The 18,197-nt window shown below is 48.2% G+C and overlaps 1 protein-coding gene across 4 annotated transcripts in view; it reads left to right on the forward strand.

Moving 5' to 3' along the window:
- Positions 1-1,563: 1,563 nt before the first annotated feature.
- The window catches only part of LOC128704334 (IDLSRF-like peptide), a 159,247-nt gene continuing 142,613 nt past the window's right edge, over positions 1,564-18,197 (forward strand). Inside the window, exon 1 of one of the 4 annotated variants that reach the window (XM_053799500.2) lies at positions 1,564-1,989. In XM_053799500.2, the coding sequence (XP_053655475.1) occupies positions 1,863-1,989 (127 nt within the window). In that variant the 5' untranslated portion in view covers positions 1,564-1,862. The remainder of the gene's footprint in view (positions 1,990-18,197) is intronic. The other 3 variants (XM_070103182.1, XM_053799502.2, XM_070103183.1) reach the window with 3 other exon arrangements.

Consider the following 18,197-nt stretch of genomic DNA (forward strand, 5'->3'; position numbering starts at 1 on the left):
AGGAGAGGCGTGTATGGTGTTGAGGAGAGGCTTGTATGGTGTTGAGGAGAGGCTTGTATGGTGCTGAGGAGAGGCTTGTATGGTGTTGAGGAGAGGCGTGTATGGTGTTTGATGGTGTTGAGCAGAGGCGTGTATGGTGTTGAGGAGAGGCTTGTATGGTGTTGAGGAGAGGCTTGTATGGTGTTGAGGAGAGGCGTGTATGGTGTTGAGGAGAAGCTTGTATGGTGTTGAGGAGAGGCTTGTATGGTGTTGAGGAGAGGCGTGTATGGTGTTGAGGAGAGGCTTGTATGGTGTTGAGGAGAGGCTTGTATGGTGTTGAGGAGAGGCTTGTATGGTGTTGAGGAGAGGCGTGTATGGTGTTGAAGGGAGGCGTGTATGGTGTTGAGGAGAGGCTTGTATGGTGTTGAGGAGAGGCTTGTATGGTGTTGAGGAGAGGCGTGTATGGTGTTGAAGGGAGGCGTGTATGGTGTTGAAGAGAGGCGTGTATGGTGTTGAGGGGAGGTGTGTATGGTGTTGAGGAGAGGCTTGTATGGTGTTGAGGAGAGGCTTGTATGGTGTTGAGGAGAGGCTTGTATGGTGTTGAGGGGAGGCGTGTATGGTGTTGAGGAGAGGCTTGTATGGTGTTGAGGAGAGGCTTGTATGGTGTTGAGGAGAGGCTTGTATGGTGTTGAGGAGAGGCTTGTATGGTGTTGAGGAGAGGCGTGTATGGTGTTGAAGGGAGGCGTGTATGGTGTTGAGGAGAGGCTTGTATGGTGTTGAGGAGAGGCTTGTATGGTGTTGAGGAGAGGCGTGTATGGTGTTGAAGGGAGGCGTGTATGGTGTTGAAGAGAGGCGTGTATGGTGTTGAGGGGAGGTGTGTATGGTGTTCAGAAGAGGCGTATATGGTGTTCAAAAAAGATGCATGTTCAGAAAAGATGTATGGTGTTCAGAAAAGGTGTACGGTGTTCAGAAGAGGAATATGCAAGAGAACACCTGTAGCAGAGAGAGGAACAAGAGAGGGCGGTGGGTGGGAGGTCAGGTGCGTGGGCGCGGGCGCGGGCGGGGCTGCTCCTCCCTCACCACGCCCAGGTCTGCACCGCTCTGTTCCCCTCCCTCACCTGTTCCCCTCACAGCCAGAGGGGAAAAGGTGAGGTTAAAGGCATCAATAGATTCCCAGCCTTGCTGAAGGGAGACAGAAGGAAGGTTCTCCCACTCGCCTTCTCTTGTGGTATTGACGGCCTTTGGCGCCACGATAGCAACTCGGAAGCCCTCCGCTGATTGGCCGAACCGCGAGCTGTCTCAGCGCTGATTGGCTGAGAGCGATATCCCAGGCGCAGGTCTGCTCCCATGGACGATGGCTTGCGGAGCGTTTGGTCACCTCTCTCTGCTTTTATTGTTGTTTTGGCATCAATTACATAGTCAAACGATATTTTTTACTATATTTAGCGAAGTAAGATTACGGCACTAGTGTTGTGGTGGTGAGCGGCACCGGGAAGAAAGAGAGAATAGGCTCTGTAGATGGAGTACAGGATTCGGACAGTACAAAGTGACACAGGATCGATCTGCTGAAGAATTTTGTGTTGAGTGTGAGTGTGTTAGTGGAGTGTGTGGGACTGTGTGGCGTATAAAGTGTAGAGACCGGTTGAGCTCTCAGCAACCGGTGGTAGCAGAGCCACACAGCGCCAAGCACCAGTGCCAGCTGGCTCTTGAAACACATATCTGCCTTCCCTGCTACCAGCACCGCCACTCGCGATAGTTTCCAACCCTCGTCTGTGCTGTTGTAGCGGCCGCGTAGACTGCATTCTGAAGCACACCTGAGCCTACGGCACGCTGTGGCACTGTGTGCTAGTGTTGTGAGAGACTTTGGCACTCTGGCAGCAATTATGGGCCGACACAGCAGCAGCAGTGTGAGCCAGGGCTCTGCTCTTGTCTTGGTACTCTTAGCAGCCACTGCTTCGGCTATTGATATCAGTCGTTTACCAGGACACCGTCACTACACCAAGAGATCAGGTAGGTGTCTACTCCCCTTGTGTTCACCTGAACACTCCTCCTATTAGGTACCAGTGAGGGAAGAGCAGGTAGGTTCCTACACTCACCCAGTGATTATTTATTTACGTCTACTACGAAGGGAAATCAGGTAGGTGCCCGTTTTCACCTGATTACGTCTATAGCGTTCTCCCGAGTCGAAAATCACCTAGATGTACCCCATTCACCTTGTGTTCACCTGGCCACGCCCCCTACAGGTTTCCGGGAGGGGAGATCACTTAGGTGCTGCCACTGGCATAGCTTATATATCTATCTATCTATCTATCTATCTATCTATATATATATATATATATATATATATATATATATATATATATATATATATATATATACATATATATATATATATATATATATATATATATATATACACACATATATATATATATATACACACATATATATACACACACACACACACACACACACACACACACACACACACACACACACACACACACACACACACACACACACACACACACACACACACACACACACACACACACACACACACACACTCCCCAGAGAGGGGGGACACAGGGACAAGGGGTCACAACTGGAAGCTGAAGACTCAGACGAGTCACAGGGACGTTAGGAAGTATTTCTTCAGTCATAGAGTTGTCAGCAAGTGGAATAGCCTAGCAAGTGAAGTAGTGGAGGCAGGAACCATACATAATTTTAAGAAGAGGTATGACAAAGCTCAGGAAGCAGAGAGAAAGAGGATCCAGTAGCGATCAGTGAAGAGGCGGGGCCAGGAGCTGAGTCTCGACCCCTGCAACCACAATTAGGTGAGTACACACACACACACACACACACACACACACACACACACACACATATATATATATATATATATATATATATATATATATATATATATATATATATATATATATATATATATATATATATATATATATATATATATATATATATATATATATATATATATATGTATATATATATATATATAAAGCTGTACGCAGAATGAAACGACTTGATAAAGCTTTACATCCTCAATATAAGCTTTGTGTGTAAGCTTCACGTGCAAGTTTGACGAGTAAGCTTCAGGTGGAAGCTTTATGTTCAAGCTTCATACGTTGATCCAGCCTTACATCTGGACAAAAACATGCACTAGAGGCTGACAAATAAAATGAAAAGTGAACTGCGAAAAAAATAGCCAATTGGGAGAAGAAATGGAGAATCACGACCAATCCTGACAAGGTCCGCATCAGCACCATCTGATGTTTTACCACGAAAACAATGGAGGTGTCTCCATCACAGGTACAACGATCATTATCAAAAACCCAATAAGATCCTGGGCTACGAGATCCACTCTACATCACACGTCACCAAAAAGGTAAACTTAGCTAAAGTTTGTCTCAGGTATACACGTTTAATCAGGTCCTCATGTCAAGAAGAACGTATGTAAGATAATGATAAGACCTGTGCTTGAATATCGTTGCGTGACCATGATACTAACAACAACAGCAACATGCAACAGCTTCCAGGAGTCCAGAACAAGGCACTTCGCTTTATCACAGCCACCTGACTGAGATACAAAGTCCGACTGGAAGATCTGCACATCCAACAGGAGATGGACGCAGTAAATGTCAGGTTGGACAAAGCTACAACTAAATTTCATGCAAGAATTCTATATACCAACAAGAGAAAACACATCCCAGCCAACTAACACCACTGACTACATCATCAACACACCTCCCAACAGGACACACAGGATGTCTCTCCAACAAAGAGTTCAACGTTACATACACAAGTAGAGCTTCCCAAGACCAAAGATTCTGACTGATCTCCCTGAAGATTTAGAAGAATGAGTACGACCAGAGCCATTTTGTGTTCAAGATAGAAAAAAACATCTCTATTATGGAGACCTTACGTCTAATATAAAACCCGCATCAGGAAACAATAGTTCTGTTTCCTGATGAACCTAACCTAACCTAACCTAACATCTAACCAAGGGAACCAAGTAACATCCGCGAACCTCCTATGGCACACACCACCTCAGGAGCAGATCATCCAACCACCAACTCCAACAACATCCTTGCAACCAGCCCCAGCAACCTGCCTCCTGCACCTGCCCCCATAAAAAAAACCTGGCAATTACGAAAATATATTTACCACCAATTCACTGTCACGCAAGTATGTATCTTGTATACAAGTGTCTGTGATGAGGGCGGTGTACACGATCATCTGATTATTATGTATAACAACACACACACACACACACACACACACACACACACACACACACACACACACACACACACACACACACACACACACACACACACACACACACACACACACACACACACACACACACACACACACACACACACACAGGAAGTATTTCTTCAGCCACAGATTAGTCAGGAAGTGGAATAGTTTGTGACGCGATGTACTAGAGGCAGGATCCATACATAGCTTTAAGCAGAGGTATGGTGAAGCTCACGGTTCAGGGAGAGTGACCTAGTAGCGACCAGTGAAGAGGCGGGGCCAGGAGCTAGAAATCGACCCCTGCAACCCCAACTAGGCGAGTGCAACTAGGTGAGTACACACACACACTCACACACACTCACACACACTCACACACCTTCATTAATATACGCCAAAGTGGTTGGATCACTTATGTTTATTACCCCCCACCCACCACCAACCCCCCACCCACCACCAACCCCCACCCACAACCAACCAACCCCCACCCCCACCAACCCCCCCACCCACCACCAACCCCTCCTTCACATACCATCTCTTCCTCTCTTTCTTCCTGCCCCAACTTACCAAACCTCTCGTTCAGGAAACTTTACTTCCCTGCCTTTGTGGTAGACTGAGACTGTGTCCAGTACCTGTTTGTAACTGTATTATGTCAGGTGCCAATCTTCTGACATCCTGCCTTGGTCTGGGCACTCTACCCTCTGTGGAGACCAACTGGTCAGTGACCCACCAGAAGCTGACCTCTCTAGCCAGGAGTTATGGGGAGTTGTGGAAGCTCTTTGAGGTCAGGAAATGTACGTAAGAGGTCAGCTCTGGTGGGAGAATTCACCTGGTGACCTCCACGCAGACTAGAGTGCCAACACCCCAGGCACGGTGTCAGGGGATTGGCAGTTCTTATACCACAATTTGAATGAAAAATGACCTTCATTAAGACAGGTGTTCCAGGGGGAGGGACTGATTACGTCGTTGCTACATCTACACTGCTTCTGCTGCCATCTCTGTGTTCGACTGTAGAAGCCTACTGTGTAGGCTTCTACACATTATTACTGAGTAGGCTTCTACACATTATTACTGAGTAGGCTTCTACACATTATTACTGAGTAGGCTTCTACACATTATTACTGAGTAGGCTTCTACACATTATTACTGAGTAGGCTTCTACACATTATTACTGTGTAGGCTTCTACACATTATTACTGAGTAGGCTTCTACACATTATTACTGAGTAGGCTTCTACACATTATTACTGAGTAGGCTTCTACACATTATTACTGTGTAGGCTTCTACACATTATTACTGAGTAGGCTTCTACACATTATTACTGAGTAGGCTTCTACACATTATTACTGTGTAGACGCCTACACTCGAACACAGAATATAGATACCCAACAGTTGCCTATGTGACTTATCATGTTACAGTGACAAGGATGTCCTGGAGACAGTGACAAGGAGGTCCTGGAGACAGTGACAAGGAGGTCCTGGAGACAGTGACAAGGAGGTCCTGGAGACAGTGACAAGGAGGTCCTGGAGACAGTGACAACGATGTCCTGGAGACAGTGACAAGGATGTCCTGGAGACAGTGACAAGGATGTCCTGGAGACAGTGACAAGGAGGTCCTGGAGACAGTGACAAGGAGGTCCTGGAGACAGTGACAACGATGTCCTGGAGACAGTGACAACGATGTCCTGGAGACAGTGACAAGGAGGTCCTGGAGACAGTGACAAGGAGGTCCTGGAGACAGTGACAACGATGTCCTGGAGACAGTGACAACGATGTCCTGGAGACAGTGACAAGGATGTCCTGGAGACAGTGACAAGGAGGTCCTGGAGACAGTGACAAGGAGGTCCTGGAGACAGTGACAAGGATGTCCTGGAGACAGTGACAAGGATGTCCTGGAGACAGTGACAAGGAGGTCCTGGAGACAGTGACAAGGAGGTCCTGGAGACAGTGACAACGATGTCCTGGAGACAGTGACAACGATGTCCTGGAGACAGTGACAAGGAGGTCCTGGAGACAGTGACAAGGAGGTCCTGGAGACAGTGACAACGATGTCCTGGAGACAGTGACAACGATGTCCTGGAGACAGTGACAAGGATGTCCTGGAGACAGTGACAAGGAGGTCCTGGAGACAGTGACAAGGAGGTCCTGGAGACAGTGACAACGATGTCCTGGAGACAGTGACAAGGATGTCCTGGAGACAGTGACAAGGATGTCCTGGAGACAGTGACAAGGAGGTCCTGGAGACAGTGACAACGATGTCCTGGAGACAGTGACAACGATGTCCTGGAGAGTGACAACGATGTCCTGGAGACAGTGACAAAGGGGTCCTGGAGACAGTGACAAGGATGTCCTGGAGACAATGATAAGGATGTCCTGGAGACAGTGACAAGGAGGTCCTGGAGACAGTGACAAGGATGCCCTGGAGACAGTGACAAGGATGTCCTGGAGACAGTGACAAGGAGGTCCTGGAGACAGTGACAAGGAAAGTCCTGGAGACAGTAACAAGGAGGTCCTGGAGACAGTGACAAGGATGTCCTGGAGACAGTGACAAGGATGTCCTGGAGACAGTGACAAGGAAAGTCCTGGAGACAGTGACAACGATGTCCTGGAGACAGTGACAACGATGTCCTGGAGACAGTGACAAGGATGTCCTGGAGACAGTGACAAGGAGGTCCTGGAGACAGTGACAAGGAGGTCCTGGAGACAGTGACAACGATGTCCTGGAGACAGTGACAACGATGTCCTGGAGACAGTGACAAGGATGTCCTGGAGACAGTGACAAGGAGGTCCTGGAGACAGTGACAACGATGTCCTGGAGACAGTGACAACGATGTCCTGGAGACAGTGATAACGATGTCCTGGAGACAGTGACAACGATGTCCTGGAGACAGTGACAAGGATGTCCTGGAGACAGTGACAAGGAGGTCCTGGAGACAGTGACAAGGAGGTCCTGGAGACAGTGACAACGATGTCCTGGAGACAGTGACAACGATGTCCTGGAGACAGTGACAAGGATGTCCTGGAGACAGTGACAAGGAGGTCCTGGAGACAGTGACAACGATGTCCTGGAGACAGTGACAACGATGTCCTGGAGACAGTGATAACGATATCCTGGAGACAGTGACAACGATATCCTGGAGACAGTGACAACGATGTCCTGGAGACAGTGACAACGATGTCCTGGAGACAGTGATAACGATATCCTGGAGACAGTGACAAGGATGTCCTGGAGACAGTGACAAGGAGGTCCTGGAGACAGTGACAACGATGTCCTGGAGACAGTGACAAGGATGTCCTGGAGACAGTGACAAGGAGGTCCTGGAGACAGTGACAACGATGTCCTGGAGACAGTGACAACGATGTCCTGGAGACAGTGACAACGATGTCCTGGAGACAGTGATAACGATATCCTGGAGACAGTGACAACGATATCCTGGAGACAGTGACAGAGATGTCCTGGAGACAGTGACAGAGATGTCCTGGAGACAATCACTAATATATAATCATAGATCTGATAACCCAGCACAAGTTCCCTACAAATATGTTAATTTTTGTACCAATATTACGCAGATTACAGCAATAATTACAAAGATACAGACTAGTTTATTTCTGTAACTATTTATATTTCGTCTAGAACTGTACCCTCTTAATTTTTCAAAGTTGAGGTATAGTCACTGGCACTGTGGTTAAAAGAACTCGTTTTAGAGAGGTGCCGGTATAGGCAGGTAATGCCGTGAGGCGCTGTTAAAGGTTACAGAAAGACTGTAAGATGAAATGTTAAGCTGTACCGCTACTACAAGAGTTGTTGTGATGGTAAGAGTGAGGAGAGTGTTGTAGTGAAGGTTCCTCAGGGACACTGCTTGCAGTGCCTGCCGCCTCCTGTGTCCCTAGGCACTGCTTAGGGACCTTATTATTTATTGCGTCTCTGAGGATGTCTCAGCTACTTCGTCAGCCTGGATGAACAAGTGAAGGAACTGCCTCAACCTGGAGGAGCAAGTGAAGGAACTGCCTCAGCCTGGAGGAGCAAGTGAAGGAACTGCCTCAACCTGGAGGAATAAGTGAAGGAACTGCCTCAGCCTGGAGGAGCAAGTGAAGGAACTGCCTCAGCCTGGAGGAGCAAGTGAAGGAACTGCCTCAGCCTGGAGGAGCAAGTGAAGGAACTGCCTCAGCCTGGAGGAGCAAGTGAAAGAACTGCCTCTGCCTGGAGGAACAAGTGAAGGAACTGCTGCAGCCTGGAGGAACAAGTGAAGGAACTGCCTCTGCCTGGAGGAACAAGTGAAGGAACTTCCTCAGCCTGGAGGAACAAGTGAAGGAACTTCCTCAGCCTGGAGGAACAAGTGAAGGAACTTCCTCAGCCTGGAGGAACAAGTGAAGGAACTGCCTCAGCCTGGAGGAACAAGTGAAGGAACTGCCGCAGCCTGGAGGAACAAGTGAAGGAACTGCCACAGCCTGGAGGAACAAGTGAAGGAACTTCCTCAGCCTGGAGGAACAAGTGAAGGAACTTCCTCAGCCTGGAGGAACAAGTGAAGGAACTTCCTCAGCCTGGAGGAACAAGTGAAGGAACTGCCGCAGCCTGGAGGAACAAGTGAAGGAACTTCCTCAGCCTGGAGGAACAAGTGAAGGAACTGCCTCAGCCTGGAGGAACAAGTGAAGGAACTGCCGCAGTCTGGAGGAACAAGTGAAGGAACTTCCTCAGCCTGGAGGAACAAGTGAAGGAACTTCCTCAGCCTGGAGGAACAAGTGAAGGAACTTCCTCAGCCTGGAGGAACAAGTGAAGGAACTGCCGCAGCCTGGAGGAACAAGTGAAGGAACTTCCTCAGCCTGGAGGAACAAGTGAAGGAACTTCCTCAGCCTATGAGTTAATACTTAACCTCCAGTGATCTGACCTCCACTGACCTGACCTTCACTGACCAGACCATCAACTGAGTTGACTCTTGAGAGCTCTGACAACTCTCTGGTCCAGCAAGGAGACAGTATCGAGTCAGACTGTGTCACTAAAACCCTTGTGTCACTTTTCAGTACGTTCTCGCAGACGTCTTGAAATCAACTCAATAATCTTAGTTTTAAACACTCCAGTAAGTGCTTGGTGCTACCTGGTGCTACGAGGCTGGAAGTAGCGGTCACTACAGTAGCGTGTGGATACAGTGACGCTACCACAAACACACACACACAGTATGAAAACGACATAGCATCGAAAGTCAAATCTGACCCGAAACTGCTGTATAGCCACATTAGGAGGAAGACAACAGTCAAGGACCAGGTGATAAGGCTGAGGAAAGAAGGTGGAGAACTCACAAGAAACGATCAAGAGGTATGTGAGGAGCTAAACAAGAGATTTAAGGAAGTATTTACAGTAGAGAAAGGAAGGACTCTGGGGGGACAGACCAGACGGGGACACCAGCAAGGAATACACCAACAAGTGTTGGACGACATACATACAGATGAGGAGGAGGTGAAGAAACTGCTAAGGGACATCGATACCTCAAAGGCAATGGGACCAGACAACATCTCCCCGTGGGTCCTTAGAGAGGGAGCAGATATATTGTGCGTGCCACTTACCACAATCTTCAACACATCCCTGGAAACTGGGCAACTACCTGAGGTATGGAAGACGGCAAATGTAGTTCCCATTTTTAAAAAAGGAGACAGAAAAGAGGCACTAAACTATAGACCTGTGTCATTGACGTGTATAGTATGCAAAATTATGGAGAAGATTATCAGGAGGAGAGTGGTGGAGCACCTGGAACGGAACAGGAGTATAAATGCCAACCAGCACGGATTCACGGAAGGCAAATCCTGTGTCACAAACCTTCTGGAGTTTTATGATAAAATAACAGAAGTAAGACAAGAGAGAGAGGGGTGGGTTGATTGCATCTTCTTGGACTGCAAGAAGGCCTTTGACACAGTTCCTCACAAGAGATTAGTGCAGAAGCTAGAGCACCAGGCGCATATAACAAGAAGGGCACTGCAATGGATCAGAGAATACCTGACAGGGAGGCAACAACGAGTCATGGTACGTAATGATGTATCACAGTGGGCACCTGTGACGAGCGGGGTCCCACAGGGGTCGGTCCTAGGACCAGTGCTATTTTTGGTATATGTGAACGACATGACGGAAGGGTTAGACTCAGAAGTGTCCCTGTTTGCAGATGATGTGAAGTTAATGAGGAGAATTAAATCTGATGAGGACCAGGCAGGACTTCAAAGAGACCTGGACAGACTGGACACCTGGTCCAGCAAATGGCTTCTCGAATTTAATCCTGCCAAATGCAAAGTCATGAAGATGGGGGAGGGGCACAGAAGACCACAGACAGAGTATAGGCTAGGTGGCCAAAGACTGCAAACCTCACTCAAGGAGAAAGATCTTGGGGTGAGTATAACACCGAGCATGTCTCCGGAAGCACACATCAATCAGATAACTGCTGCAGCATATGGGCGCCTGGCAAACCTGAGAACAGCATTCCGATACCTTAATAAGGAATCATTCAAGACACTGTACACCGTGTATGTCAGGCCCATACTGGAGTATGCAGCACCTGTTTGGAACCCGCACTTGAAAAAGCACGTCAAGAAACTAGAGAAAGTACAAAGGTTTGCGACAAGGTTAGTTCCAGAGCTAAGGGGAATGTCCTATGAGGAAAGATTAAGGGAAATCGGCCTGACGACACTGGAGGACAGGAGGGTCAGGGGAGACATGATAACGACATATAAAATACTGCGTGGAATAGACAAGGTGGACAAAGACAGGATGTTCCAGGGAGGGGACACAGAAACAAGAGGCCACAATTGGAAGTTGAAGACACAAATGAGTCAGAGAGATATTAGGAAGTATTTCTTCAGTCATAGAGTTGTAAGGCAGTGGAATAGCCTAGAAAATGACGTAGTGGAGGCAGGAACCATACACAGTTTTAAGACGAGGTTTGATAAAGCTCATGGAGCGGGGAGAGAGAGGGCCTAGTAGCAACCGGTGAAGAGGCGGGGCCAGGAGCTAGGACTCGACCCCTGCAACCACAAATAGGTGAGTACAAATAGGTGAGTACACACACACACACAGGAAGTAGAACAATCTGGAGAGTGATGTAGAGGAGGCAGGATCCGTACATAGCTTTAAGAAGAGTTTATAAAGCTTATGGAGCAGAGAGAGAGAGGAATAGTAGCGACCAGTGAAAAGGGGAGGGCCAGGAGCTATGAATCAACACCTGCAACCACAGATATGTGAGTATAAACACAACAACTCCATCTAGTATTGGAACTCCTCAACACTCGGACGACTGAGGTCAGGCTGAGGTCAACTAGCTTGGTCAGAGGTCAGCAAGAAGATCTCTCACTTGTCCCTCGAGACTCAAGTAACGCAGGAATTCATCGGTCTTTAGGGACGTGAGAAATAGCGAGGTCTTTCAATCAGTCCCCAGGGACACAGGGAGAAGCCATGCAAGCAGTCACCCCTGAGGGAGGGTCCTGTGTGAGGGGACCCCTCACAGGGACCTGGTCCCATGTCACAACTCACAGAAAACCTGTAAAAACATATAAAGGAAGGAGCACTGCAGCAGGCTTACTGGCCCATGGTAGGCAGGTCCAAGTCATAGATTAAGACACATGTACAACAGTTGAATATCTTCATTACCGAAATATTTCACCTACACAGTAGGCGTCTTCAGTCAAATACAGAGGCAGTAGTAGTAATGAGATAAAGATGATATTATCAGTCCATCAGCCTTGGAGAAAAAGCCTTGTGGTGGTCAGTCCCTCAGCCTCCAGGCTGAGGGACTGACCTCAGCTGACCTTCAACTTTGCATTTGTTGTGGAAATATTCCAGTGGTCACTTACGTGTCCACTACTTCACTTCCTCGAAGTTCCTTGGCAACATTTCCATATTCTTTCCTCATTTAATTCCCACCTATAGTTCCACATCACGTGTGAACTGTGACACACCCCACTGTGTCTTCTCTGGCTTCCTCAGTCACCTCACAAACAGTAGAGGTAATAGTACTAAGCTTTGTGGCACCCCGCTCGTCACACTCGCCCAGTCTCACTCTTTTTTCCACATTATCACTCCTTGTTTTCTTCCTGTCAGGTATTTCTGGATCTCCTGTACTGTGTGTGTGTGTGTGTGTGTGTGTGTGTGTGTGTGTGTGTGTGTGTGTGTGTGTATTCACCTAGTTGTACTCACCCAGTTGTACTCACCTAGTTGAGGTTGCGGGGGTCGAGTCCGAGCTCCTGGCCCCGCCTCTTCACTGATCGCTACTAGGTCACTCTCCCTGAGCCGTGAGCTTTATCATACCTCTGCTTAAAGCTGTGTATGGATCCTTCCTCCACTACATCGCTTCCCAAACTATTCCACTTACTGACTACTCTGTGGCTGAAGAAATGCTTCCTAACATCCCTGTGATTCATCTGTGTCTTCAGCTTCCAACTGTGTCCCCTTGTTACTGTGTCCAATCTCTGGAACATCCTGTCTTTGTCCACCTTGTCAATTCCTCTCAGTATTTTGTATGTCGTTATCATGTCCCCCCTATCTCTCCTGTCTTCCAGTGTCGTCAGGTTGATTTCCCTTAACCTCTCCTCGTAGGACATACCTCTTAGCTCTGGGACTAGTCTTGTTGCAAACCTTTGCACTTTCTCTAGTTTCTTCACGTGCTTGGCTAGGTGTGGGTTCCAAACTGGTGCCGCATACTCCAATATGGGCCTAACGTACACGGTGTACAGGGTCCTGAATGATTCCTTATTAAGATGTCGGAATGCTGTTCTGAGGTTTGCTAGGCGCCCATATGCTGCAGCAGTTATTTGGTTGATGTGCGCTTCAGGAGATGTGCCTGGTGTTATACTCACCCCAAGATCTTTTTCCTTGAGTGAGGTTTGTAGTCTCTGGCCCCCTAGACTGTACTCCGTCTGCGGTCTTCTTTGCCCTTCCCCAATCTTCATGACTTTGCACTTGGTGGGATTGAACTCCAGGAGCCAATTGCTGGACCAGGTCTGCAGCCTGTCCAGATCCCTTTGTAGTTCTGCCTGGTCTTCGATCGAGTGAATTCTTCTCATCAACTTCACGTCATCTGCAAACAGGGACACCTCAGAGTCTATTCCTTCCGTCATGTCGTTCACAAATACCAGAAACAGCACTGGTCCTAGGACTGACCCCTGCGGGACCCCGCTGGTCACAGGTGCCCACTCTGACACCTCGCCACGTACCATGACTCGCTGCTGTCTTCCTGACAAGTATTCCCTGATCCATTGTAGTGCCTTCCCTGTTATCCCTGCTTGGTCCTCCAGTTTTTGCACCAATCTCTTGTGTGGAACTGTGTCAAACGCCTTCTTACAGTCCAAGAAAATGCAATCCACCCACCCCTCTCTCTCTTGTCTTACTGCTGTCACCATGTCATAGAACTCCAGTAGGTTTGTGACACAGGATTTCCCGTCCCTGAAACCATGTTGGCTGCTGTTGATGAGATCGTTCCTTTCTAGGTGTTCCACCACTCTTCTCCTGATAATCTTCTCCATGATTTTGCATACTATACATGTCAGTGACACTGGTCTGTAGTTTAATGCTTCATGTCTGTCTCCTTTTTTAAAGATTGGGACTACATTTGCTGTCTTCCATGCCTCAGGCAATCTCCCTGTTTCGATAGATGTATTGAATATTTTTAGGGGTACACATAGCACCTCTGCTCCCTCTCTCAATACCCATGGGGAGATGTTATCTGGCCCCATTGCCTTTGAGGTATCTAGCTCACTCAGAAGCCTCTTCACTTCTTCCTCGGTTGTGTGCACTGTGTCCAGCACTTGGTGGTGTGCCCCACCTCTCCGTCTTTCTGGAGCCCCTTCTGTCTCCTCTGTGAACACTTCTTTGAATCTCTTGTTGAGTTCTTCACATACTTCACGGTCATTTCTTGTTGTCTCTCCTCCTTCCTTCCTTAGCCTGATTACCTGGTCCTTGACTGTTGTTTTCCTCCTGATGTGGCTGTACAACAGTTTTGGGTCAGATTTGGCTTTCGCTGCTATGTCATTTTCATATTGTCTTTGGGCCTCCCTTCTTATCTGTGCATATTCGTTTCTGGCTCTACGACTGTTCTCCTTATTGTGTGTGTGTGTGTGTGTGTGTGTGTGTGTGTGTGTGTGTGTGTGTGTGTGTGTGTGTGTGTGTGTGTGTGTGTGTGTGTGTGTGTGTGTGTGTGTGTGTGTGTGAGTCTGTGTGTGTGTGTGTGTCTGTGTGTGTGTGTGTGTGTGTGTGTGTGTGTGTGTGTGTGTGTGTGTGTGTGTGTGTGTGTGTGTGTGTGTGTGTGTGTGTGTGTGTATGTGTGTGTGTGTGTGTGTGTGTGTGTGCGTGTGTGTGTGTGTGTGTGTGTGTGTGTGTGTGGCTTGTGGTTGCAGGGGTCTAGTCACAGCTCCTGGCCCCGCCTCTTCACTGATTGCTACTAGGTCCTCGCTCTCCCTGCTCCATGAGCTTGATCATACCTCGTCTTAAAACTATGTATGGTTCCTGCCTCCACTACATCACTTTCTAGGCTATTCCACTTCCTGACAACTCTGACTGAAGAAATACTTCTTAACATCCCTTTGATTCATCTGAGTCTTCAACTTCCAATTGTGACCTCTTGTTTCTGTGTTCCATCTCTGGAACATCCTGTCTCTGTCCACCTTTTCTATACCGCGCAGTATTTTATATGTCGTTATCATGTCTCCCCTGACCCTCCTGTCATCTAGTGTCGTCAGGCCGATTTCCCTTAACCTTTCTTCGCGCGCGCGCGCGCGCGCGTGTGTGTGTGTGTGTGTGTGTGTGTGTGTGTGTGTGGTGTGTGTGTGTGTGTGTGTGTGTGTGTGTGTGTGTGTGTGTGGTAGAGAGGGTGGTGTTTGTTAAGCAGTGATAGTCCAGTCGGTTAAGTGGACCATCCTGTCCTAAGACACAACCCACCTCCACCCAACTCTACCCAACTCCACCCACCTCCACCCACTTCCACCTACTTCCACCCACTTCCACCCACTTCCACCCACTTCAGTCAAGAACCTTGACCTGTAGTCTCTGGAACGCAGGCGAGAAAGATACATCATAATTTACACCTGGAAAATCCTAGAGTGACTGGTCCCAAATATGCACACAAAAATCACTTCTTACGAAAGCAAAAGACCCGGCAGATGGTGCAACATCCCCCCAGCGAAAAGCATAGGCGCCACGAGTACAGTAAGTGTCAGGGGCACAAGACTGTTCAATTGTCTCTCAGCATATATAAGGGGGGGAAACCAATAGACCCCTGGTTGTCTTCAAGACCCCTGGATGTTATCAAGCCCTCTGATCGTCTTTAAGACACCTGGTTGTCTTCAAGACTCCTGGTTGTCTTCAAGACCCCTGGTTGTATTTAAGACCCCTGGTTGTCTTCAAGACCCCTGGTTGTATTTAAGACCCCTGGTTGTCTTCAAGACTCCTGGTTGTCTTTAAGACCTCTGGTTGTCTTCAAGACCCCTGGTTGTCTTCAAGACCCCTGGTTGTATTTAAGACCCCTGGTTGTCTTCAAGACTCCTGGCTGTATTCAAGACTCCTGGTTGTCTTCAAGACTCGTGGCTGTCTTCAAGACTCCTGGTTGTCTTCAAGACTCCTGGTTGTCTTCAAGACTCTAGGCTGTCTTCAAGTCTCCTGGTTGTCTTCAAGACTCCTGGCTGTCTTCAAGACTCCTGGCTGTCTTCGAGACTCCTGGCTGTCTTAAAGACTCCTGGTTGTCTTCAAGACTCCTTGTTGTCTTCAAGACTCCTGGTTGTCTTCAAGACTCCTGGTTGTCTTCACGACTCTAGGCTGTCTTCAAGACTCCTGGTTGTCTTCAAGACTCCTGGTTGTCTTCAAGACTCCTGGTTGTCTTCAAGACTCCTGGTTGTCTTCAAGACTCCTGGTTGTCTTTAAGACTCCTGGTTGTCTTCAAGACTCCTGGTTGTCTTCAAGACTCCTGGTTGTCTTCAAGACTCCTGGTTGTCTTCAAGACTCCTGGTTGTCTTCAAGACTCCTGGTTGTCTTCAAGACTCCTGGTTGTCTTCAAGACTCCTGGTTGTCTTCAAGACTCCTGGTTGTATTTAAGACTCCTGGTTGTCTTCAAGACTCCTGGTTGTCTTCAAGACTCCTGGTTGTCTTCAAGACTCCTGGCTGTCTTCAAGACTCCTGGTTGTCTTCAAAACCCCTGGTTGTCTTCAAGACTCCTGGTTGTCTTCAAGACCCCTGGTTGTCTTCAAGACTCCTGGTTGTCTTCAAGACCCTGGTTGTCTTCAAGACTCCTGGTTGTCTTCAAGACCCCTGGTTGTCTTCAAGACCCCTGGTTGTCTTCAAGACTCCTGGTTGTCTTCAAGACTCCTGGTTGTCTTCAAGACCCCTGGTTGTCTTCAAGACCCCTGGTTGTCTTCAAGACTCCTGGTTGTCTTCAAAACCCCTGGTTGTCTTCAAGACCCCTGGTTGTCTTCAAGACCCCTGGTTGTCTTCAAGACCCCTGGTTGTCTTCAAGACTCCTGGTTGTCTTCAAGACTCCTGGTTGTCTTCAAGACTCCTGGTTGTCTTCAAGACCCCTGGTTGTCTTCAAGACTCCTGGTTGTCTTCAAGACTCCTGGTTGTCTTCAAGACCTCTGGTTGTCTTCAAAACCCCTGGTTGTCTTTAAGACCCCTGGTTGTCTTCAAGACCTTTGGCTGTCTTCAAGACCCCTGGTTGTCTTCAAGACCCCTGGTTGTCTTCAAGATTCCTGGTTGTCTTCAAAACCCCTGGTTGTCTTCAAGACCCCTGGTTGTATTTAAGACCCCTGGCTGTCTTCAAGACCCCTGGTTGTCTTCAAGACCCCTGGTTGTCTTCAAGAGGGAGCTGGACAGACACATAAAGTCAGTATCTGACCAGCCGGGCTGTGGTTCCTACGTTGATTTACGTGCGGCCAGCAGTAACAACCTGGTTGATCAGGTCCTGATTCACCCCGAGGCCACGTCATGGACCGGGCCACGGGGGCGTTGACCCCCGAAACCCCCTTCAGGTATACTTCGGGTATGCTCCAGGTAGACTCCTCACAGCATCCTCATCTCACAGCATCCTCACCTCACAGCATCCTCATCTCGCAGCATCTCCATCTCACAGCATCCTCATCTCACAGCATCCTCACCTCACAGCATCCTCATCTCACAGAATCTTCATCTCACAGCATCCTCACCTCACAGCATCCTCATCTCACAGCATCCTCATCTCACAGCATCCTTATCTCACAGCATCTTCATCTCACAGCATCTTCACCTCACAGCATCTTCATCTCACAGCATCCTCACCTCACTGCATCCTCATCTTTCAGCATCCTCACCTCACAGCATCTTCATCTCACAGCATCTTCATCTCACAGCATCCTCATCTCACAGCATCCTCACCTCACAGCATCCTCATCTCGCAGCATCTCCATCTCACAGCATCCTCATCTCACAACATCCTCACCTCACAGCATCTTCATCTCACAGCATCTTCATCTCACAGCATCCTCATCTCACAGCATCCTCACCTCACAGCATCCTCATCTCACAGCATCCTCATCTCACAGCATCCTCATCTCACAGCATCCTCACCTCACAGCATCCTCATCTCGCAGCATCTCCATCTCACAGCATCCTCATCTCACAACATCCTCACCTCACAGCATCTTCATCTCACAGCATCCTCATCTCACAGCATCCTCACCTCACAGCATCCTCATCTCACAGCATCCTCATCTCACAGCATCCTCATCATCCTTCTAAACTATAAGCTCTTACTTAAGCTTGGTAAAGCCCTTGAGAGAGGAGGGATTTAAAGACTCTACAAGCTTAAATGTAAGCTTTAAGAAGCTGCTAGTATATGTGATGGTAGTTGTAATGGTGGTGATGGTAGTAGTAGTACTAGCGGTACCTGGGAGTACATAGGAGAGACAGGAAACACGAGAACTGCCCAGGAAGTGTGTCTGGT

The sequence above is a fragment of the Cherax quadricarinatus genome, chromosome 84, assembly GCF_038502225.1.
Source record: "Cherax quadricarinatus isolate ZL_2023a chromosome 84, ASM3850222v1, whole genome shotgun sequence".
NCBI lineage: Eukaryota > Metazoa > Arthropoda > Malacostraca > Decapoda > Parastacidae > Cherax > Cherax quadricarinatus.